The sequence below is a fragment of the Eretmochelys imbricata genome, chromosome 13 (assembly GCF_965152235.1).
Source record: "Eretmochelys imbricata isolate rEreImb1 chromosome 13, rEreImb1.hap1, whole genome shotgun sequence".
NCBI lineage: Eukaryota > Metazoa > Chordata > Testudines > Cheloniidae > Eretmochelys > Eretmochelys imbricata.
Genome location: NC_135584.1, coordinates 37,376,663 through 37,401,195, shown reverse-complemented (window position 1 = coordinate 37,401,195; position 24,533 = coordinate 37,376,663). Strand labels below are relative to the sequence as shown.

The 24,533-nt window shown below is 48.6% G+C and overlaps 1 protein-coding gene and 1 pseudogene across 1 annotated transcript; one reads left to right on the top strand and one right to left on the bottom strand.

The window, feature by feature from the left end:
* The first annotated feature begins 6,242 nt into the window (after positions 1-6,242).
* Positions 6,243-7,175, top strand: LOC144273689 (olfactory receptor 10D3-like). The gene has a single exon (XM_077832378.1). The coding sequence runs from the start codon at positions 6,243-6,245 to the stop codon at positions 7,173-7,175; it is 933 nt and encodes a 310-aa protein (XP_077688504.1).
* A 6,546-nt stretch (positions 7,176-13,721) lies between these two features.
* Positions 13,722-23,836, bottom strand: LOC144273235 (olfactory receptor 10G6-like; annotated as a pseudogene).
* Between the last annotated feature and the right edge of the window lie 697 nt (positions 23,837-24,533).

Genomic DNA, 24,533 nt, shown 5'->3' with positions numbered 1-24,533 from the left:
GCTGGGAAGGGGGAGGTGGGGTAAATGCTCTGCAGTGTCAGAGCTGGGAAGGGAAAGCTGAGGAAGGAAACTAACTTACTGAAACTGAAACTTACTGAAAGTTAGCCCCAAGAAATATCGAATTGTATGCACATGCAGACTTCAGGAAGGACCAGGGAAGTGGGAGGATGAAGGAATAAGCCCTCTAACAACATCCTGTTCTTTTGTTATTTCCCATTTTCCTTCTACTCCTGTTATTCTTTGTCCCACTAGTTTCAACTTTGATATTATGGGGGGGAGGGATAGCTCAGTGGTTTGAGCATTGGCCTGCTCAACCCAGGGTCATGAGTTCAACCCTTGAGGGGGACATTTAGAGATCTGGGGTAAGAATTGGGGATTGGGCCTGCTTTGAGCAGGGGGTTGGACTAGATGACCTCCTGAAGTCCCTTCCAACCCTGATATTCTATGATCCTATAAAATAGGAGATAAATATAACATGGTGAAATACTTAGGATGGATGTCAGTGGAGTTTTCTCAGGGCAAGTGAGGAGGGCAGTGGTGTTTTCCAAGGGTTAGCTTTAGGGAAAAGGTCAAAGGAATTCTGCTAGGATTGAGGCAGGGCAGTTGGGTGATACATGCAATCAATAAAGTTACCCAGGGCTGGGGTGAGGCAGGAAATGAATATATTCATGCCAGGGTTTATGAGGGCAAGGCAGGAAGATAGGTGAATGATGTCATCTCCTTGGGGTTTAGTTAACCACCTGAAAGGTTTCAGAGGGGTAGCCGTGTTAGTCTGTATCAACAAAAAACAACAAGGAATCCTGTGGCACCTTAGAGACTAACAAATTTATTTGGACATAAGCTTTCGTGGGCTAGAACCCACTTTGTCAGATGCATGGAGTGGAGATTACAGTAGTCAGGTATAAATATACTAACACATGAAAAGATGGGAGTCACCTTACCAAGTGGAGGGCCAGTGCTAACGAGGCCAATTCAATCAGGAAGGAAAGGTAACTCCCAACTTTTCACGTGTTAGTATATTTATACCTTCCTACTGTAATCTCCACTCCATGCATCCAACAAAGTGGGTTCTAGCCCACGAAAGCTTAAGCCCAAATAAATGTGTTAGTCTCTAAAGTGCCACAGGATTCCTTGTTGTTTTCATTGTAGTAAAAATTATTCCTTTCTCCCGCCCATTTCTCTTGTAAGCTCTTTGGGGCAGGGGCTGTCTCTGGCCATGTGTGGGTGCAGCCCCGACTGCAAAGCAGCCTCCAGGCCTCCCACACAACAGAAACAATAGTGCGTTGTTCAGAATTATCCCTGACTCCTGGGACATGGGTTTAACTTTGTGCCTTGAACTGAAAAAGTAATACAATAAAGGAAGTGAAAGGAACCTGGGGGAGATGCCGTGAGCCTGGCCCCTGGCCCTTCTCCCTGCAGAGCAGCACATGCGAGCCCAACACCACGCCCCCAGAAACAGCCCTGACTCGAAGCGAAGAGCGCCCCCTACTGAGTTTCCTGTACCACCCGCTGCGCTGCAGTACCCCCATTGCACTGTGGGGGTTTGTCCTGAATTTTCTCTGTCATTTCTTCGTCTTTCTCCAGGGAACCAATTTCCACAGAGCCACAAATCCAGACTATGCTGCCTGAGAAATGAAAACCTGGAATGGAAGTTCAGTGCAGAAATTGTGCCCATTGATTTCAAAAACCGCAGTAGCTTCCGATGGATAGTGGGAAAGCTCTCCTTACCTCCAAGCCATGGGCCCTGCATGGCCGTAGAGGGAGAAGCAGGACGAGCAGATGGCTACAGTATTTTGTAACTGAGAACTGTATCAACTCAACCAGGGTGATCAGACAGCAAGGTGAAAAATCAGTTCAGGGGGTGGGTTGTGAAGTAGGAAGAGAGCCTGAGACATAAGCCGTTGTAGCAGAGGCCCGGTCTGAGGCCTGGGCTAAAGTAGTATTGATATAAAGTACAGACTAGCTGAGAGGAAGAGGCAGGACCGGCTCATCGAATCAGGCAAGAACAGGGCTGATATCGCAGTAATACAGGTTCCTAAGAAGTGCTAGGCACAGAGCACTCACGCAAACCCATCCCGATATCACGTGGTGCCAGAGCATCCCGATATCAAGGATGGTACAAAAGCATTCCCCAAGGATAACAGGAACACACTGGCCCCTCTTAAAAGTTAAGGTCTCGATGACAGTACATAATAGAGATATTTTGATCGTACCAACATATACCAGGTGAGGGTGATAACTAGCCAAATCAAGGAGGCGGGGGCAGTAACTAACTATGTCATAGGGGCAGTATGGAATTTGTTTGGTTTTGGGTATAAAGATGTATCTCAGAGGGAGTGTCTTTGTCAGTCCTTAGGGAGGAACGGAAAGTCCCACCGTTCACTGAGTTGGTACATTGTTACGGGCACACATGTATTAGGAGTCTGATAGGGTCTGCGGGATACTGGTACCGTGTTTCATAGAAAATAAACCTGGCTGAATGCCCTCATCCCTTAACAGATCTTGTGGACATTGGGTGGTTCACTCGAGATCTGCTGTGCCAGGTGTCTACATGGGGCTGGGGTGGCACACACAGGGAACACACACATGCAGCCAGACATCTCACTGCATGGAGTAATAGGTGCCTATATAAGAAAAAGCTCCATATATGGTGACTATCCCTATAAAAGCAGGACATCCGGTCACCCTAACTCAACACACCTACATTTAAAGAGCCCGTGAGAATTATTTGCAAAGCATTATCTTGTGGGTAAGACAAAGGCCTGGGACACAGGAGATCTGGGTTCCAGTACAGTCTCTGTAGAAGTGTCCCTGTTTGCCCTTCAGTAACTCACTAAATCGCTTTGTGCCTCAGTTTCCCCATCTCTTATACATGGCTAGTTAAATCCTTTGTCACTCTCAGCTTTTAAATGTCTATCACATTCAGATGGGGGCTGTCTCTTACTCTGTGTCTCTGTGGGGTATGGCAAGAAGCGGCCTACATCTCAGTTCCAGACTGTAGGTCCTACCATTATACCGATGATAAAAATAGTGATAATACAAACTAAAATACCCAAAGGCAGTTCCCGCTCTGGTGGTTGTGGCAACGACACACTGAACTCAGCTCATGCAAGCCAAGAGCAACGTCTGAGCAGTGAGAAGGCTCAGCCTGGGGGCTCGTTAGAAATATTAACATTTTAATTAATCTCAGTGGCCATTGCACCTCATGGGATGTTATGCCTGGGCTGGGGTAACACATCTACAGAGATTAATTGTCATGTCTGCTTCTGCTCATGCGTTCTGGCTCCCAAGTACTGTGCCCCCCAGAGGAAGAGCAGGAAATGAGAGAGATTAGAGGAATCTCAAGGACCTTATTTTCACTGCACTGCTAGGACACCAGCAAATGGATGGATGAGATCATTGCTGGAAACCCCCTTAATCTAGCCCTGTCTCTCTCACATCCCTCTCTGTGCAGGGGTCTGTGGATATGTCCACATTAAAGTACTTCACACCTATTTAGCTAACCACTCCTGACCCCTTAGCCCAGATGCACAGTAGGGGTCCGAGACAAGGCGTGGGTCTATTATTCCACTTTCTTGGCTAGTAAAGAAGCAGCTTTGGTTCAGTTAAATCAGCCCCAATACTCTAAAGGCCCCGATTCCTGAACCCTGCTTGCACAAAGAGGAGGGTAAGAGAACAGGCCTGAAGCTTAAAGAGATGCAGAGCGAGGTTCATCCCAATGGAAGGAGAAGGGTGTTACGGCCAGTGCTCGGGCTGGAACCCAGGAAATCTGGACCAGATTCCCGGCTCTTCCACAATCTCGCTTTACCACCTTGGACAATTCAATCTGACTGAGAGTTTCAGCAGCCAGTAGGAATTGGGTGTCCAATGCCCAGTGAACTAGAATGAGTTGTGGGAGCCTGGCTCCTTTGAAAATCCCACCCTGAAATTCACTGTGCCTCAGTTTCCCCTTGTAACATGTGGCTGATAACTCTCACTGTGTTTGGTTTAGTTAGCTAGTGAGCTCTGACAGGCAGGATCTGTCTCACCCTGTGTCTGAGCGGCATGTAGAACAACAGTGCCAGGATCTAGCTGGAGTTGCTGGGAACTACTGTACTGCCCAAAATGACTCAATGCTCTTCTTGGAGTCTCTAGTATCTTGTAAAAAGCAATGTGAAGTCGTGCGCAGGCTGTCCTCCATCTGCACAGGGGTGAATTTCACCCTCACACATAACCACACCACTGCATGAATACATCCCTTTGCATACAGAGACACAGAGATGAGGGCAGGGGAACAGGACATACAAACCCAGGAGAAAGCTGTGCTGGATACAGAGCCCTCCAGCTAAACCTCTGGCCCAGTTTACTCCTATTTCACGCCACGGGGCGGGGAGGGGGAGGAATTCCCTGGCTTGTGTCACAGAGCCGGAGAGCCTAGACGAGCATGAATGTCCCATCCCCCCTTCAATGGCTGGGCCAGATTCTCAGCTGGTAGAAATCTACACAGCTCCCTTGATTCTAGTGGTGTAACTCCTGATTTACACCAGGTCCGTGGCTAGGTGCTAGGGGAAAGAGCCCCAGGGAATCCAATGGAATTGCTCAGGAATCAGGTCAGGGGGAGCAAGACTTGAATCCGGACCCTGGTGGAGGTGGGGATCTGGCCGATTCAGTTCCATGGCGCTACACTGACTGATGCTGCCTGAGGGCCTGGTCCCAGAGCTCCATGAGCATTAGCTGAAACGATGCCAAATCTCCATTCATTGAAGACTCTTTCAAGATCTCAGACCAGGAGCCTCTTGGGAATTGAGGGCCCTGGTCCTGAAGGGCCCGAAGGAGATTTAAAGACCAGGGAGAGCCGTAAGGAGGCTGGAAGCTGTGAGAAAGCAGTGGGGTCTGCAACAGCGTGGGGTGATATGCTGCAGATTAGGTCTCCCGTTTGGATACCAAGCACCCAGGCTGTGCACCTCTCCTGGGCGATGGGCCGTTTGGGATAAGAAAGCTGGATGGTGCTAGACAAGATTCACGGCCGGGAGACAGAAAGGGAGAATTCCTGTCAGCTGGAGCGGCCTCTCCCAATGCAGCCAATGTAAGGCTCCTGCTTTGGTAAAGTTCTTCTCTCTTTGTCCCTCAGTTTGTGTCTGTCTCTGAACCTGTCAGTCTCTGCCTTGCGCCGAGAAAGGTGTCAGACAAATATTTTCTTTAGAGAGAAGTTGATCCAGCCACCCATCCATCCTTCCCTGTGCAGTACCTGCCTGCCTGTCTCTGTATCATTTATCTTCCTCTCTCCATCTGTCAGAACCTGAACCCACCAGTATCTCCACTTCCTGTGCCTCTCCTGCCTGGGAAACTCCCTGGCAAAATGCAGGCAGGCACTTCACCATTGTCCTTCAAATCTCACCTTAAAAAGCCCCCTTCACATCCGCAGAGTCCAGCCTGCTGTTCACAGCAGAGTGATGACAAGCTGTGTCTAGGGGCCCTGGAACAATGGGGAGTGAGGATGCTGAGGGCCATTCAACCAAACTGTGAACCCTGGATATGATGGAAACTATGTCAAGCCCCCAGTTCCACCACCTCTGGCTGTGGCTCTTCCCCTTCTCCTTCTTTCCTTTTCCTTCCCTCTCTAACCCCCATAAATACCCCCAAACAACGCACAGCACGAACAAAGCTGAGGTCATTCATCACCACATTCATTGGTTTGTATGTTCCATCCGCCCCCTCTTTCTTAACACAAACCCATCGCAGCTCATGCCTTTATAAAAACAAAACCCGACCAAAACACAGCGCTGCACTGCACACACGGCCATTCTTCTTCAGAGAGAAAGAGAGAGAGAGAGAACAAACCACTAGTGAGAAATGTGAGCCACAAACGGAAGGCTCTGAGGTACTGTGGTGAGAATGGGGGGTAAGGGCCTAGATAGAACAGAACTGAAGAAATTGGAGTAGGTAAGGAGAGAAGAGAAGAAGAACATAGAATAGAATAGAATAGAATAGAATAGAATAGAATAGACGTCCCCCTTGTCTGTTCTTCTCTGGACAATAAGATCTTCAAGGCAGATATTTTCTCTCTCTATGATCAGCGCCAGCCCAGTGAGGACGTGATCCCAACTGGCAACCCAGTGACAGAAATATACACCACTCCGAATGACAATGAGTAACGGGGGCAGTGGAAGGAAGGGTGACCATTGCAGCTATAGGACATAGGTCTTTTAGTTTCAGTAACTCACTGGCATTATTTCTCTCCCCTACCCAGGAATAAATCTCACATGGGGCTGGTCAACCACACTGTGGTGACTCATTTCATCCTCCTAGGGATCCCCAATGCCGATGGCCTCCAGACCATCCTCTTCATCACATTCTTAGCCTTCTACCTCTGCACTCTACTGGGCAACCTGACCATCTTCTCAGCCATCCTCGCTGACCCCCGCTTGCACACCCCCATGTATTTCTTCCTCTGCAATCTCTCCTTGCTAGACATTGGAATCTCTTCCATCATCATCCCTAAGTATCTGACCATCCTCTGGGGTGAGAGCAGAGTCATCTCGCTGGGCGGGTGCGTGTCCCAGGTCTTCTTTGGGCACCTCCTGGGCAGCACCGAGTGCCTGCTCTACACGGCCATGGCCTACGACCGGTACGTGGCCACCTGCCACCCGCTGCGCCACCTGCTCATCATGAACCGGAGGGTGTGCGCCCTCCTGGCCGCCGGCACCTGGCTCACCAGCTCCTTCCACGCCACCATCCTCACCAGCCTGACCTTCACGCTGCCCTACTGTGGCTCCAATGTGGTGGACTCTTTCTTCTGTGACATCTTCCCGGTGGTCAAGCTGGCCTGTGCAGACACGTACATCATCGAGACCGTGACCTTGACAGACATTGGTCTGGTGCCCATGACTTGCTTCCTCCTCATCCTCGCATCCTACATCAGGATCATCTACTCCGTCTTGAATATGAACTGGGCCGAAGGGTGGCGCAAAGCGGCCTCCACTTGCGCCTCGCATCTGGTAGTGGTGACGCTGTTCTTTAGTCCCTGTGCCCTGATCTACACTCAGCCCCAGCGGAGCAAAGTGCTGATGACTGCTGTGCAGATCTTCGACAACGTGGTCACGCCCATGCTGAACCCAGCCATCTACACGCTGAGGAACAAGGAGGTGAAAGCGGCTCTGAAAAAACTGAGAGGGGGTCTAATGCCTGACCGTTGATGTGCAGCAGCTGCAGGAATTGCACGTGAGTCTGCATGGAAATACATCTACAAATACATCTGCATGCTTGCGCTGTGGCTTCTGTGAGCCTCGGTGTGTCTCCCCATCCCCACACAGCCCCTTCTATCTATCTGGAGTTCTACAAATCGCAGAAACGCTCCTAAAAATCCCTTCCTCTCGTTTAACATACGGTAAGGCTGACATTTTGAAAGCTGCCTAAGGGACCATCATACTCAGTCTGCATCAAAATTAAAAGTAATTGGAGTGCCAAATTTTGTAGAAGACTCTGAAAGTCTCATCTTTATTACACAGATCTGCAGAAGCAAGTGCAGCATCTTCTGCAAACCAAAGGGGAAGGAAAAAAAAATCCCTTCATCTTCTGGCATGAACCACAGCTCACCAAGCACCTGCCCTAGGTAGCAGCTGAAAATTCCTGGGAGAACCATTGGATTTTTCACCACGCCCTACAGATCAACGTATTTGTGGTACAATTTGCAAAAACCACCTAAGTGATTTAGGAACCTAACTCCCACTTTCAAAATTGATGGAGGCATTTAGGAGTCTTATTCTCCCTGAAAGGCTGTGGGAAGTAGATGTCTGAGGACCAGATTTTCAAAAGCATTTTTTAGACACCTAATAAGGTTTCTAAGAGCATCTTGAGCGAATCCGGCACCAGACTCCCAGTTACTTTCCATAGGAGTTACACACTTAGACTATTACGCCTAGGGAGGTGGTGGAATCTCCTTCCTTGGAAGTTTTTAAGGTCAGGCTTGACAAAGCCCTGGCTGGGATGATTTAACTGGGAATTGGTCCTGCTTCGAGCAGGGGGTTGGACTAGATGACCTTCAGGGGTCCCTTCCAACCCTGATATTCTATGATTCTATGATTCTATTTAGAAGCTCTTTGTGCCTAGTGGAATTTATTTAACCCCTTCTTAAAGCTAGACCTTATGGCAGATTTTTAAAGATAATTAGGCACCTAGTGGGATTTTCAAAAGATTTTCTCATAGAAATCAATGAGAGTTAGATGTCCAATGCCAGATTTTTAAAGGTGTGACAGATACGGGAATTTCCTGAATAAACCTTATTGAATTAAGTTTAATCCCTTTGTGGGTCTGTTGTATTACAAATACAATTGTGCATGTGTTATTGTGGACTGAATGTAACTTTTCTAGGAGACTGATGAAAGGAATCTTGGGGAAATGTGAGGAACTTCAAAGAACTGTTTGGGACAGTACATGTAAAGGGGGCCACGGAGTACTTTGGAGGTCTTTCAAAGCTATTCCACGTGGAGAAAAAAAACATTCTCTATGGATTACCTGCCCCTGGAAACTCCAGATCAAAGACCCCCATCCTGCATAAAGAATGAACTAAACTTGTCATGCTGAAGCTAGTTCTGAGCTGAGGCTGTTTCGATCTGGTGACCACGGAAGAGAGCTGGTTGTGCGGTTTGAAGGACTAATCCGCTGACAGAGCCCATGTTGGAGTTGGGGTGATCTCTGCTAAGCTTATTACTATTCATGCAGGTTCTTTTATGTGTTTTAGTGTTTTCTCTGTATGGTTTTTACCTTAATAATAAAATACGCTTGCTTAGGAAGCACTGTGTGGTAATTTATAACTGAGACCATTACGCTGTACACCACCCAAAGGAAAGAAGCAAAGCAGGGTTGCTTATGCAGGCTGGCTTTGACGGAATAATGCAGTGAAGGGAACTCTTTATTCTGGAAAAGCCCCAGTCAGGAGGGAGAGAGACATGGGTCTCCACCCAAAGAAGCCTAGAGGTAGGGAGCTGGAAGCCTGAGAGAGATGCCTCTGCTGGACCACTATGGAGAAATACCAGTGCAGTTGCTTTTAAACTGTGACAATAACCTGGGCCTAAACACCAAGGCCCATTTGAAAATCCCACTATGTGCCTTTCTGCACCTGTAGGTGGCGATATACCTTTGAAAATCTGGCCAATGTCCCCATGGAATTTCAGTGAGAACTGGGCACCTGAATGGCTTTTGAAAATGGGACCTACTTTCCTAAGTCAATTAGGTGTTTTTTTAAAAATTCACCCCTACTTAGATAGAGCTAGAAAGATAAATAAGTAAAAAAAAAAAAGGAATAAAAATGCTAATAGAAGATTTAACTAATGTGAGGACTCTACACTCATCACACACAATGTGTTTTGGGTTTGTGCTGCTTATGTATTGTGTCTTCTGCACGCGGTTGTGCTTGAAGTTTGAATAATATGCAGTGGGAATAAACCTAACCCGGGAATAAAACTTTTTTTCCCCTGCCCTCAGCTGTTGTTTGATTGGAACTTGTCTCTAAGTTTTCTGTGCTTTTTCTAGGTGTTCCAATGAAAAATAAATCTGGAAACCAGTGTCTGGAGCGGTTTAGGTTGGACATTAGGAAAGGCTTTTTCACTAGGAGGGTGGCGAAGCACAGGAATAGGTTAAAGGGGTGGAATCTCCTTCCTTAGAGGTTTTTAAGGTCAGGTTTGACAAAGCCTTGGCTGGGATGATTTAGTTGGGGTTTGGTCCTGCTTTGAGCAGGGGGTTGGACTAGATACCTCCTGATATTCTATGAGTCTATGATTCTATGCCTGGGCCCATTTATAAGACTGGCAGAGAACAAGTGAAATTTAAGAGAACAGTAAAAATATGAAATGAAAAAATAGTTTGATTTTAAGGCTGGAATTTCCAAAGGAAGACAAAAGTCTATGGCAGTTAGACACTTAGATCCTGGGAGGTGCCTTTGAAATTCACAACCTAAAGTAAAAGTGTGATGGTCTGCTCACTGGTTACATACCACTTAAGCCCTAAACCATTTTTTATACTTACACACTTAGCCTGACAAACTCATGGCCACAAGATATTGAGGCCAAGAGCTTTTTAGATTTCAAAAAAGGGTCAGACAGGTGTACAGATGATGAGAACATCTTGAGTTATATAAAAGTCAGTCACTGTCATCTTTATTAAGGACTAGTCATAAATGATCCTTTGAAGCTTTTCTTTGGTGGAAAATTGGGTTTTCAACAGACCTGCACAGGGGAAAACATCACCCACTAGATGGGAACGTGAACCTCTACGACTGAGAAATTGATTACGTCGACACACAGTGAACTGAGCACCAAGGAAAGTAATTCTACTGGGCCAGAAAGTTATAGAAATCTCACTACATATAGATATGGCCATATGACCAGCCCCTTACTGGTATAAACTGACATGTCCCCACTGACTTCAATTCACACGAGTTGGAGATCTGAACCATTGACTCCAACTGAGCTAAGGCACTGTGCAGAGCTAAGGCACTGTGCAGTCCTTGTCCTAAAGCGCTTATGTCCTAACCAGCCTAAAGGGAGTGGCACTAGTCCCGTTTTACAGATGGGAAACCATGGCATGCACAGTGAAAGTGACACAGGCTGTCTGGAGTCCCACTGGCACCGACTTTCAAAAGCGTAGGGGGGTGCTCAACCCCTGGCTCTGCCCTAGGCAGCACCTCACTCCACCCCTTCCCCCTAAGCCCTACTCCTCCCTGCCTCTTCTTCCCTGCTCCACCCTCGCCCCACCTCTTCCTGCCCTATTTCACCCCCACCCCCGAACACGCCACGTCCTTGCTCCTCCCCTCTCCCCCTCAGAGCCTCACAAATGCTGAAAAACAGCTGATTGCAGCGGCCAGGAGGCACAGGGAGGGAGGGAGAGGCGCTGATCAGCGGGGCCCAGCAGCGGGTGGGGGCAACTAATATAGGGGCTGCCGATGGATGCTCATTACCCACCAATTTTTCCCTGTAGGTGCTTCAGCCCAGAGCACCCATGGAGTCTGTGCCTATGTGGAGTCCCACTCCAGTGCCTTCACCACAGACCCTTCCTTCGCTGGGAATCATTGCAGGTTATTTTTCATAACACCGACATGCCTACAGGCCCCCGGCAAGGATCACATGTGTGCTGCACAGAGATAGAGGCCCTGAAGAGAGGACGTTCTAATCGGAGACAAGACAAATCAAGTGCATGAGGTATACCGGGGTGGGGTAGGGGTGAGTTTTACAAAGATAAGATCATGTGGTGACATATGCCGTCATGTTATTTTTATGAGCGGAAGAGCTTGGACAGTTCCAAGGGCTGGACTAATGGGATGGATGGCCCAATGGTCTGATGTTGTTTGGCCTTTGCTGTGTTCCTAAAGCAAGTCAACATCTTGGATTCATCTCTTCTTAGATGAGCTTGAAACGTGGCCAGAATGGCTTTTCTCTGGCTCCTCACAACCCTCGGTGTTAGGTGTTAAGATATAGATATTCAGGCCTGTCTGTAAAGGTCTATACTCTAAGAATTTAGGTGTATTCTTATCACTTGGCTAGCTATAGAGGTACAAAAGAAAGAATCAAAATCACTGTCTGCCGGTATAAGGGCCTTCTCTTACTGTGACAGTCTGAGGCCCTGTGCTTAGGCCAAGGCCTTTGGCTAAGCAGCAGAGGCAGCCATAAGCTGGGAAGCGAACGATCACAGCCTCACATTCCAAACTAGTCACACTGAAATAAGGTGCTATTCGGCTGTTAGGAATACAATCCTGTCCTGATAGTGCCTATCACCTCCAGAGAAAGGGAAGTGCCTAGAAAATGTAAAAGAAAACTTAGTTTGATCGCATCCTGTCTGGCAAGAACTCACTTATCAATAGCTGGGATGTGAAATCCTCACTTCTGTATTGTTTTGTCATTATAGTTCCCACTTTGCTGTTGTTTGTCTGTATAATCTCTGTCTGGTTCTGTGATTGTTTCTGTCTGCTGTATAATTAATTTTGCTGGGTGTAAACTAATTAAGGTGGTGGGATATAATTGGTTACATAATCATGTTACAATATTTTAGGATTGGTTAGTTAAATTTCAGGAAAATGATTGGTTAAGGTATAGCAAAGCAGAACTCAAGTTTTACTATATAATCTGTAGTCAATGAGGAAGTGAGTGGGTGTGGGTGGGGGTGGGCGTGGGCATGGGCATGGGCATGGGCATGTGGGTAAGGGAGATGGGAACAGGGAATGGGGGTAAGAAAATTGGAATCATGTTTTGCTAAAGGGGGAGATGGGAACAGGGAATGGGAGTAAGGAAGTTGGAATCATGTTTGGCTAAGGGCAGGAATGGGAACAGGGACACAGGTATAAGGCTCTGTGGTGTCAGAGCTGGGAAGGAGAATACTAAGGAAGGAAACTGGAATCATGCTTGCTGGAAGTTCGCCCCAATAAACATTGAATTGTTTGCACCTTTGGACTTCGGGTATTGTTGCTCTCTGTTCATGCGAGAAGGACCAGGGAAGTAAGTGGGTGAAGGAATAAGCCCCCTAACAGTAGGCAGTAAGAAAATGACACGCCTGAGGAAACTGATGCCAAGTGATTTGCCCAAGGTCATGCAGGAGCCTGCAGCAGAGCTGTAAACAAAAAACCCAGGAGTCCTGACTCCCAGCCCTCCCTGCTTTTACCACCAGACACCACTCCTCTCCAAGAAGCAGAAATACAATCCAGGAGTGCCAGTCTGAGTGTCTCTACCCACCAGAGAATTGGAACAAACTCCAATAGCTCCGAGGAACCAGGAGTTCAATCGGTAGAACCCACTCCCCTCCCAGAGCCAGCGAGAGAACCCCAAGTCCTGATGCTAATCTCCAGATCCCTCTCTCCCTGTCCAATTCCCAGACAGCTCCTGCTGGACACAGGACAATCATGGCTCAGGCCCCAGCAGTTTGCTGTCCCTCAGTCTCATCAGGGCATCCTAGGATACAGGATCCTCATCATAGGATACAGAGGGACCTAGACAAATTGGAGGATTGGGCCAAAAGAAATCTGATGAGGTTCAACAAGGACAAGTGCAGAGTCCTGCACTTAGGACTGAAGAATCCAAGGCACCACTACAGACTAGGGACCGAACGGCTCGGCAGCAGTTCTGCAGAAAAGGACCTAGGGATTACAGTGGACGAGAAGTTGGATATGAGTCAACAGTGTGCCCTTCTTGCCAAGAAGGCCAATGGCATTTTGGGATGTATAAGTAGGGGCATTCCCAGCAGATCAAGGGACGTGATCGTTCCCCGCTATTCGACATTGATGAGGCCTCATCTGGAGTACTGTGTCCAGTTTTGGGCCCCACACTACAAGAGGGATGTGGAATAATTGGAAAGAGTCCAGCGGAGGGCAACAAAAATGATGAGGGGACTGGAACACATGACTTATGAGGAGAGGCTGAGGGAACTGGGGATGTTTAGTCTGCGGAAGAGAAGAATGAGGGGGGATTTGATAGCTGCTTTCAACTACCTGAAAGGGGGTTCCAAAGAGGAGGCTCTAGACTGTTCTCAGTGATAGCAGATGACAGAACAAGGAGTAATGGTCTGAAGTTGCAGTGGGGGACATTTAGGTTGGATATTAGGAAAAACTTTTTCACTACGAGGGTGGTGAAACTCTGGAATGCGTTACCTCGGGAGGTGGTGGAATCTCCCTCCTTTGAGGTTTTTAAGGTCAGGCTTGACAAAGCCCTGGCTGGGATGATTTAGTCGGGGATCGGTCCTGCTTTGAGCATGGGGTTGGACTAGATGACCTCCTGAGGTCCCTTCCAACCCTGATATTCTATGATTCTATGATCCTTCATCTCCTTGTTCCTCTGCATGTTGATGAAGGGGTTCAGGAGCGGGGTCACCGTGGTGTAGAATACAGCCACCACCCTGTCCACAGTGTACTGGGAACCTGGCCTCAGATAGATGAAGACCAGAGGCACATAGTAGGTCACCATTATGGTGACGTGAGCCTCGCAGGTGGAGAAGGCCCGGTGCCTGTCCTCGGCAGAGTGGATACTCAGGATGGCCGAGATAATGTAGACATAGGATGTCAGGATCAGCAGGAAGCAGGTGAAGGTCAGGAAGCCAATATCCAAAAATGTCATCAGCTGGTTGAGCGCCATGTCCCCGCAGGCCAGTTTCAGCACAGCCAGGATATGACAGAAGATGTATCCCACTCAGTTCCCCTGGCCATAGGGCAGCTGGAAGGTGAGTGAGGTCTCTATCAGCGAGTGCAGGGAACCCCCTAGCCAGGTCCCCGCTGCCAGGCACGGGCAGCCTCTGAGGTTCACAATGACGCTGTAGTGCAGTGGCTTGCAGATGGCCAGGAAGCGGTCGTAGGCCATGACCGTATAGAGGAAGCACTCTGTGCAGCCAAGGAAGTGGAAGAACGGGCCACGCAGCCCTGGAAGGATATGGTCCTGCTGCCTGGCAGGAAGCCGGCCACCACCTTGGGCACCACCACTGAGGAGACCGTCATGTCCAGGAAGGACAAGTGCCACAGGAACCAGTACATGGGCTTGTACAGCCAGGGCTCCTGGGCCACTGCCAGCAGGACGAGCAGGTTCCCACACAGCGTCAACAGGTAGAGGAAGAGGAAAAAGGGGAACAAGGGAACCCACAGTTCTGGGGGGTACGGGACCCCCATCAGGATGAAAGGTCTCGGCTGGGATCTGTTCCCACACTCCATTCACTCGGTCTGTGTCCCTGCCAGTGTACGTGGGGTGTTAATGGTTAACCAAGGAGGAACAATGGGTGATCTTTGCAGGGTGTTAGAGCTAAAACTCTCTGCTATGCAGAAGCCAGATTTGAACCCCTGTACACCAATCTAGGGGACCCCAATCCCTTCCCATCTCTGGGGATAGAATCCAGGTGTTCTGACATCTAGCCTGCCCTGCTCTAATCCACTAGATCGCACTCCCCATTCCTACACGGGCCGAATCTCAGCCCCCACTGAACCCCATTTGCCTTCCCGAGCCAGCTTTGAATCCATGTAAAGTAACCAGATGTCCCAATTTTATAGGGACAGTCCAGATATTTGAGGCTTTTTCTTATATAGGCTCCTATTACCTCTCACCTCCGTCTCCATTTTTCACACTTGTTATCTGGTCAGCCTAAACCCAGGAGTCCTGGCTCCCAGCTCCAATGCTTCAGCCCACTAGACCCTCCTCTTCTCCCACACCCAGGAACAGAACCCCAGAGTTAAACAGAGACACATTCAAATTAGAAACAAAGTTCACATTGATACGTGTGAGGGTGATTAGCCGTGGGAATGGACTCTGAAGGGAAGTAAGGCACGCTCTGACTTTTATGATCTTCAAGTCAAGATGGCCTTTGTTGAAATAGGCGTTAGTGAGGCATGAGTTATTGGGCATGACATTCTGTGGTATCCAGGAGGTCAGATTAGATGCTGCTGCTGGTCTCCTCTGGCATTAATCTATCAGTCTATGAATCCACACATCCAGCTGCAGCGCCTGGCTATGCGTCCAAGCTGGGCTGCTATGGCCAGCATGCTAAGCCATTCTCACCTGCTCCATGCCATGCCCTGAGATCTCCCTTGGCCTTCACCCCTCTACATCTCCCACACCCAACCCTTCACACAGAATGTAGCCTTGTCCCCCACGTGAAGCCAACCTCAGCCTGGAAGGGCTTAAGGGGAAACTTGCTTGTGGAGATTAGCCCAGAGTTGCCCACTTCAGGGTCCTTGCCCCTGCCTCTGACACAGCTGGTACCAGGCACTGTGGGACACCTGGTTGGCATGAGGCACTGTGGGATGCCAATCCTAACAGGTAGTTGCTCTATTTCTATTCCTTTCTCTGCTCTGTTTAGTTTCTTCTTCAGCTTGGACATGTCCTTTCTTTCTGCAGCTTCTTATAACCTTGCACCTTCTCTGTTCTCTCTCCACTTTTCCCCCGGTGTATTTCACTCCCCTGGTCACACAGAGCTAGGTCAGTGTTAAACTGTTGACATTGGCTGTGTTTTAAAGCACATAATGATGCCCTCCCACTGGCAAACTCCAATGGGCCTTATTAGAATCGTTGTTTGGGGCAAAGTGAAAGAGCTAGCTCATGTATTTCATCAGAGAGGAAAGTCTGTGGCCATGCTAGAATGGGTGGTTCGTGCAGGTTGCATCTGGTGATCACTATGGGCATTACACCGGAGGTCCTGTGTTTCTTTAATGTAATGCAGCAATTCTCACAGAAAACTGCTCTCCCTGATATTCCAGGCCTGGCCTCCTGCTCTGAGCCAGTCCTGAACCCAGGGCTGTGCGAGACGGTGCTGTATTGCAGAGAGTGGAGTGGGTTACTCATTAGGATGTGCGCTCTGCTTGGAGTCAGTGCCGAGCCCAGTGTCCCAGCAAGCTCCTAGGGGGGCATTGTATTGCTGGAAGGACAGTGGGGGGCTCAGTAGATGGCCCTGTCCTCTCTGAGTCATTGCTGACCCCCATGTCCCAGCATGGCAGCAAGGGGCGCTCTGCTGCAGAGAGTGGTCTTGTGGGGCTCAGCAGGGAGTGTTTGGAAACCTCATGGCACTTTTTGGTCAAAGCAGATATTTTACCCTTCACTTTCTGGCTAAATGCTAACTTTGTTAATTCCATTCCAGTTACAGAGGCAGCTCTAATGAGCAGGTCGTACCCCCAGCTAGAGTAACTTGCCAAGGCACCATGGGAGTTATTGCCCCTCTGTCTTCTTACACTGAGAAAATTCACTTTGACTCTTGGTAGTGACGTGTAGTGCCCTCGGTGCATGGCTCTTGGACTATACGAGAGCAGGTCTGCTTTCAAAGCAGGCCTGGGCAGCAGATGGTTTTCCCATTCCATGGAAGTTTTTGGCATTTTGAAATTGTTCCTGTTATAAATCAGGATGAAAAGTCAAAATGTTTGTGAGTTAAAAATCTGAAAAAAATTAATTTGGGTGAATCAAAAAATTTAAAAAAATCCACAAAATTTCTGAAATAAAAAAATAATAAAATAAAAAAACGTTTTTAGATAATTTAACAATGTTTTATTTCTATGTTATTTCTCTGTTAACCTTCTATGATAACTTTTTTCCCTTTTAAACGTTTTAGTGTATATTTACTACATTTCAAAATGAAGTTAAAACTCCTCAAACTATCGTTGAAACTTTTCTAGCCAAAAATGTTTTGAGTTGGGTGTTCCACTGAATGCAAAACTGCTTCGCGAGCAGTTTTCATTTTGCTGTATTGGCATTTTCCAACAAAAAAGTCAGGAACATTTCCCCAGAAAATTTGCATCCAGATCTCCTATTTCAAAGGTCCTTCTTCCTGGCATCTGGCTGAGCTAAGGCCACCTAGGGCTGGAGTCTGGAGACTTTGAGGGCATGCCTCTCGCTGGTTCCTCTATGACCCCCCCCCCCCCCCTGAATTCACTTACACCGGTGAATCTACCCTCACGGCTGTGAGGTAGGGAAGGGTTATTGTCCCCATTTCACAGGGTGAGCACCAGAGACATTAAGTTTGACCTGGGCTCCTGGGATCGAGGCTACCCACCTCCTGAGTGCCTCCTAGAAGCTATGTGTGGTACTGCAATCTTTTTCCGCTCATGACCACCTCACACCCCCACCCTCCCAGGTTGCCAACCCCCTTCCAGGTCTTCAGTGGGTCAGCCCTTTGGCCAAGTCACACAGTATAAAAACGGACCTGCTCCAGAGTAGCAAAGAGTCCATCAAACTGTGTGCCTTCACCCGGGACTTCAACCCGGTCACTGGGCCTTTTAAATGCCACCCTTGGTTCAGACTTCTAAAGGAGACTTTGTCAGTGGCCGGTGGAGGAACCCACCACTCTGCGTTCCAGCCCAGGGACCCTGATCCCAGCTGCCATATCCTGCTCCCTTTAATTAGCTGCTGTTGCTTCCCCCAGATGGACAAATCCCCTCTGATTCATGGTGCTGGCATACTGAAGAGGGTCACATGTAGCCATGTATTGGTCGTAGGCCATGACCATCAGCAGGAAGCACTCAGCACCTCCAAAGAAGTGGAAAGAATACAGCTGTGCCATGCAAAGCCAAAGGAGATGGAGTGGGAGCCCGCCAGGAACTCAGCCAGCATCCTGGGGAGCGTGACACTGGAATGACATATGTCCAGGAGGGACAGCTCTCTGAGGAACTAGTACACAGGGGAGAGTAGCTGAGGGTTGAGACTGATGGTCAACAGGCTGACAAGATTCCCCAGCAGAGTCAACAGGTAGATGGCTAGAAAGAGCAGGAAAAAGTCAATCTTCCATTCCTGTGCCTCAGAAAATCCCAGGAAGGTGAATTTCAGCACATGGGTGACATTCTGACTTTGCACTTGTCCCTAACGTGGTTCCTTTTGCTATGGACTTTTGTCTGAAGGCAGAAAAGAAAATGATATAATTTAGTGAGGAAGAAGCACATGGTGAATTGTCTGACAATTTACAAGTAAATCTTGGTTTAGTGACACATGGGGAGATAGACAGACAGACAGATAGAGGGACAGAAAGAGACAGAGAGAGAGAGAGAGAGAGAGAGAGAGAGAGAGAGAGAAGCATATTCCTCATTCTTAGAAAGAAGAGCACTGTGGATTCATAGATATTGCTGGCCAGAGTTCAATTTAGTACAGCATTCTGCCTCCAATGATAGCCAGTACTAGATGGATGACAAACTTAATATGAGCCAACAATGTAATCGACATAAGAATGGACATACTGGATCAGATCAATGGTCCATCTAGCCCAGTATTCTGTCTTCTGACAGAGGCAAGTGCCAAGTGCTACTGAGGGAATGAAAAGAAAAGGGCAATTTATCGAGTGCTCCATCTCCTGTCATCCAGTCCTAGTATCTGGAAGTCAGAGGCTTAGGGTGGCATCCCAGGCAATCTTGGCTAATAGCCATTGATGGACTTATCCTCCAGGAACTTATCTAGTTCTTTTTTGCCTTCACAACATCTTTTTGCCTTCACAACATCCCCTAGCAATGAGTTCCACAGGTTGACTGAGCGTTGTGTGAAGAAGTACTTCCTTAGTTTGGTTTTAAACCTGCTACCTATTAATTTCATTTGGTGCCCCATAGTTCTTGTATTATGTGAAGGAGTAAATAATATTTCATTATTTACTTTCTCCACACCAGTCACGATTTTATAGACCTCATCATATCCCATTTCTTTTCTAAGCTTCAATCTTTTGTCATATAGAATCTGTTCCATACCCTTAATAATTTTTGTTGCCCTTCTCTGTACCTTTTCCAATTTTAATATATCTTTTTAGAGACAGAGATGACTAGAACTGCATGCAGTACTCAAAGTGTGGGTGTAGCATTTACATACTGTGATAGACCCAGGCCAGTTGGGTACAGCAGAGTAGCCCTATTGGGATCCAGGAAGTGGGCGGGCGAAGCCCACCCACTACTAAAGGATTCCCCCCCCAAGAGGGGGATCCACAGGCCCTGGACACCAAATAAATACGGGGGACAACTAATGAAATAACAGGGACAGGAGTGTGGTCAAAGGGTCAAACAAAGGGAACTGGACAGGGACACCAAGCAGAGAACCCCGGACAGCGCCCACTGCTCCTCAAAGGCGTCAAGGGAGTCAGTGGACGCCGCTCAGAGGAACTCTGCCCAGAGGCGTGAACGGACGGAGGATTGGAAATAGGCCCCAAGTCACAGGAGACTCCATCAGCCAACCTCCTCACTCTGGTTTTATAGATGGCCATTTTAGCCAGGGTCAGGAGGAGGCTGACCAGGAGATCCGGTGACTTTGTGGCGCCACGGATAGGGAGTGCACAGATAAGGAGGTGAGGGGAAAAGTGCAACCAAAATCTTAACAAAAGGTTCGTGAGGAACCGGACTAGAGGCTGCAGCCTGGCGCACTCCAGGTATATGTACGCCAGGGTTCCCTTCACACCGCAAAAGGGGCAGGTGTCTGGGATAGGGGTGAACCACGCCAAGTACACAGTCTTCAAATACGTTAATGGCTGTTATAAAGGGGATGGTAACAAATTGCTCCCCATGTCAGCTGAAGGTAGGAGAAGACGTAATGGGTTTAATCTGGAGTAAAGGAGATTTAGGTTAGATATTAGGAAAATCTTTCAGACTCTGAGGATAGTTAATGTCTTGAACAGGCTTCCAAGGGAGATTGTGGAATCCCCATCACTGGAGGCTTTTAAAAAAAGGTTAGACAAACACCTGTCAGGGATGGTCTAGGCATATTTTGTCCTGTCTCAGAGTGGGCAGGTTGGACTAGATGACCTATCGAGATCTCTTCTAGCCCTACTTTTCTGTGATGCTATGATTCTGTGCTTCGGGGGATCATGTAAGACACTCTGCAGCGGTTAGTTATGGTATTGCCCATGTACAGGTGAAGTATTTACTTAACCCACTTTGTGGAGTGGTTGGGTTTGTTTCCCGGAGCTGGAGGTTTCAAGTATCCTGCTGTGCTCATATTCCAGGTGAAACAGTTGAAGTGAAGAGTAAACCTTTAAAGGAGGAAGTGGTTTTGATCTTTCTTCTTTCATCCCTGAGAAAAGCTTCCCAGAGAAAGTGGAAGCAGAGGCATCAGCCTACTGAGCAATCATTGGATTTTACATCATTTCAGTGAAATGACAGCTGGCAAGGATGGGCTGCTTCTTAAATACTTTAATGTCTGAACAGTTTCTTTTGACCTACGTAGCTGTACCAGTATGGAGGTGGTTGACCACAGTTCCATTGTTAAGGTGGAGTTGAGGCTTGGACTTAAAGTAAGGATTCAATACCTTTGTTACATACAAAGGAATTGGAGAAGGTTCAGAGAAGAGCTATAAAAATGACCTGAGGGCTGGAAAATTTGCTCCACAGAGGTTTAAGGGGGTCAATCTATGTAGCTTATCAGAAAGAAGATTGAGAGGTGTCTTGATGACAGTGTATAAGAACCTTCGTGGGGAGAAAAGACCAGGTACTAATCACCTCTTTCATCTAGCAGAGAAAGGCACAACAAGAACTAATGACTGGACACTATTGTTGGACAAGCACAAATTAGGAACAAGCCATGAATTTTTTTAACAGGAAAGGTGGTCAGTTATTAACACAAGCAACCAAGGGAAATGGTGGATTCTCCATCTCTTTAAGTCTTCAGATCAAGGTGGGATGCCTTTCTGGAAGATATGCTTTAGTGAAAGACAAGTTATTGGACTCACTACAGGAGAAACCTTATGAAATTCTCTGGCCTCTGTTACTAGAAGATCTAATCTTGGCCTTAAAATCCAGGAATCCATGAAAAAAATCACAGCATAGTAAAATATTACAGCTCTTACTCTCTGGGCACAGGATGACCTTTCTCATGATTTACAAATAAATCAGTTAATTTGTTGATGGGTTAAAATGGGTTCTTTTAATATTAACACCTGGTGTCAGATCATTTCTTTGAGGTGAAGGATCTTAACAACGAAATAGCTCTGAGGTGTCGAACTTCCCAGATAGTTAAAATTACTTGAAATCTTGTGCGTTGGCTACAGTTGGAGACTTTAATTAGGGTCCATGGTCCATCCCCCCAATTTTTTTTCATACATGAAAATTTCTCCTCAGAAGGGTCTGATGAACAACATGCTCCTACAAGAGGTACATGTAGATCTGCCCTCTTCCCACAAGGCTGCCATCTCCCGCTGTTCTTAATGAGACTCAGGAAATAACGCGCCCAGTCTGATGGCCATATATCTCCCATTGTTCTCACTATGACTGAATCATAGACTAATAGTCACGTAGGACTGGAAGGAACCTTGAGAGGTCATCAAGTCCAGTCTACTGCACTAATGGCAGGACCAAGTACCATCTAAACCAGAGGTGTGCAGACTACAGCCCAGGGGCCACATCTGGCCCTCCAGACATTTTAATCCGGCACTCGAGCTCCCGCCGGGAAGTGGGGTCTGGGGCTTGTCCCGTTCTGGTGCTCCAGTTGGGGAGCAGGTTCGGGGTCTTGCCCCACTGCGCATGGCTCCCAGACGCAGCATCACAACTCCACTCTGGCTCCTAACGTAGGGGCATTCAGGGGGCTCTGCACGCTGCCCCACCCCAAGTGCCACCTCTGCAGCTCCCATTGGCTGGGAACTGCAGCCAATGGGAGCTGCAGGGGCAGTGCCTGCACACAGGGCATCGCGGAGAGCCGCCTGGCCGCACCTCTGCATAGGAGCCGGAAGAGGGACATGCCACTGTTTCTGGGAGCTGTTTGAGGTAAGTGCCGCTGGGAGCCTGTCCTCCCGACCCCCTCCCGTTCCCAACCCCCCCGTCCCAGCCCTGATCCCCCTCCCTCCCTCCAAACCCCTCAGTCCCAGCCCGGAGCACCCTCCTGCACCCCCAACTCCTCATCCCCAGCCCCACCCCAGAGCCTGCACCTCCAGCCGGAGCCCTCACACCCACCTGCACCCAACCACTAATTTTGTGAGCATTCATGGCCTGCCATACAATTTCCATACCCAGATGTGGCCCTCAGGCCAAAAAGTTTGCCCACCCCTGATCTAAACCATCCCTGACAGATGTCTGTCTAACTTGCTCTTAAAAATCTCCAATGATGGAGATTCCACAACCTCCTTAGGCAAATTATTCTAATGCTTAACCACCCTGACAACCCTGCTTAGAGTTGCATTCCCATTTCCCATGGCAAGTGAGTGCATCATGCCACAGAACAGCGACTTGCTCCTTGATGGTGGCCTGAACTGGCAACACCAGGGGAAGGGCAAAAACCTCTGCAGGGGACAGTTCCAGTATTGACTTTCCAGAGCGTTTTTTTTTCCTATCCCAGGTCACTTAGAAGTTGAGTTTGACCCCAAAGTGGGAAGTTTTATCCCCTTCTGATCTGTGGAGCACCCCGGTTGAAATCCACACCTGGGCAGTGTGACTAGCATGAGGACTAGACACCTAATTCCTCAGATGGGGGCTCTAGAAGGACTTCCTGTTGTCAAGTGTGGGCTGCAGGGGGTTAGAAGATGTGGAGGGGACACTGGGAGCAGGTCTCCTGGGTTGTAGGGTTGTAACCCCAGCCCCGGGAAGGGAATGGGGTCCAGTGGGTAAGATTGGGGGTGGGGTGGGGCTTCTGGATTATTTTCACAGCTCTGGGTGGTAAGTGAGATGTCAGGGGTGGGGAGGGGATGTGAGTCAGGTCTCCTGGGTTATATTTCCAGCTCTGGGAGGTAAGTGGAGTCCAGAGGGTTACAGCAAGGGGGGTTGTTTGCCAGGACTCATAAGTTCAGGTCCCAGCTCTTGGAGTTGAGCAGGGTCAAGTGGCGTAGAGCAGAGGGGAAGAGGCTGGGAGTCAGGGCTTCTGGGCTCGATTCTTCCCCTGGCACAGGAGTGAATCTTGTCCCAAATGCTGCTGCAAAGATCATCCATTGCTTCTCTGCTCATTAATTATTAACACCCCGGGTTCACCTTCAAAAACACAGACCGAGCGAATGGAGTGTGGGAACTGATCCCAGCTGAACCCATTTCATCCTGGTGGGGCTCCCATACCCCCCAGAGATGCGGATTCCCTTGTTCCTTTTTTTCCTCCTCATCTACCTGTTGATGCTGTGTGGGAACCTGCTCATCTTGTTGAAGTGATGAAGTGAGCTGTAGCTCATGAAAGCTTATGCTGAAATAAATTGGTTAGTCTCTAAGGTGCCACAAGTCCTCCTTTTCTTTTTGCGAATACAGACTAACACGGCTGTTACTCTGAAACCTGTCATCTTGTTGGCAGTGGCCCGGGAGCCCCAGCTGCACAAGCCCAGGTACTGGTTTCTCTGCCAACTGTCCTTCCTTGACATGATGGCCTCCTCGGTGGTCGTGCCCAAGGTCGTGGCCGGCTTTCTGCCAGGCAGTGGGGCCATCTCCTGCCAGGGCTGCGTGGCCCAGCTCTTCTTCCACTTCCTTGGCTGCACCAAGTGCTTCCATGGCACAGGAACCACAGTGTGTGCATGTTTCACACACCCCCAACCAACCCCACTCTCCTGCTGGTAATAGCTTATCTAAAGTGATCACTCTCCTTACAATGTGCATGATGACCCTGAATTTTCTGAGGGTCTCAGTAAGAAGCCACATCAATCCCCCACAGGCCTGTGCGTGTGTCATGTGGGCTTTCTAAGGGGTGCAACCTCTCCATTTCTGGCTCCTCCTGCCTCTGCCTATAGAGGGGGGGCATCACCCCAGTTTCACCTGATTCAGCCCCACTGTGCAGGAGCTAATCTGTGACAAGCAGACCCAAATGCCAGGCCTCATGTGATTCTGAGCGAGACACATCTGGGCCAAGCCAAGCCACTGCCACTAGCTCTGGAGCTCCCAAGGCAGGCTCCTGGAGCCAGGCCTGCCACTGGGCATCTTTCCTGGGTGCGTGTGATGCTGCACTCCAGCTGTCCTGGACCAGTGCTGCAACCTCAACAAACACCTCCCATCACTCTTCAGGGTGCGCCAGGAGATGCCGTCAACCCAGCTTCCCATCTGGAACCAATTTGGGCCACCCGTGTGCAGGACAGAGGAATTCAGACCGGAGCAGATGCAGAGAGGGGCTGTGAGGGCACTCAGGGGACCAGAGAGAAGGTCTGACAAGAGGAGAGTGAAAGAGCTGGGCTGGATTAGCCTAAAACATGGGCTG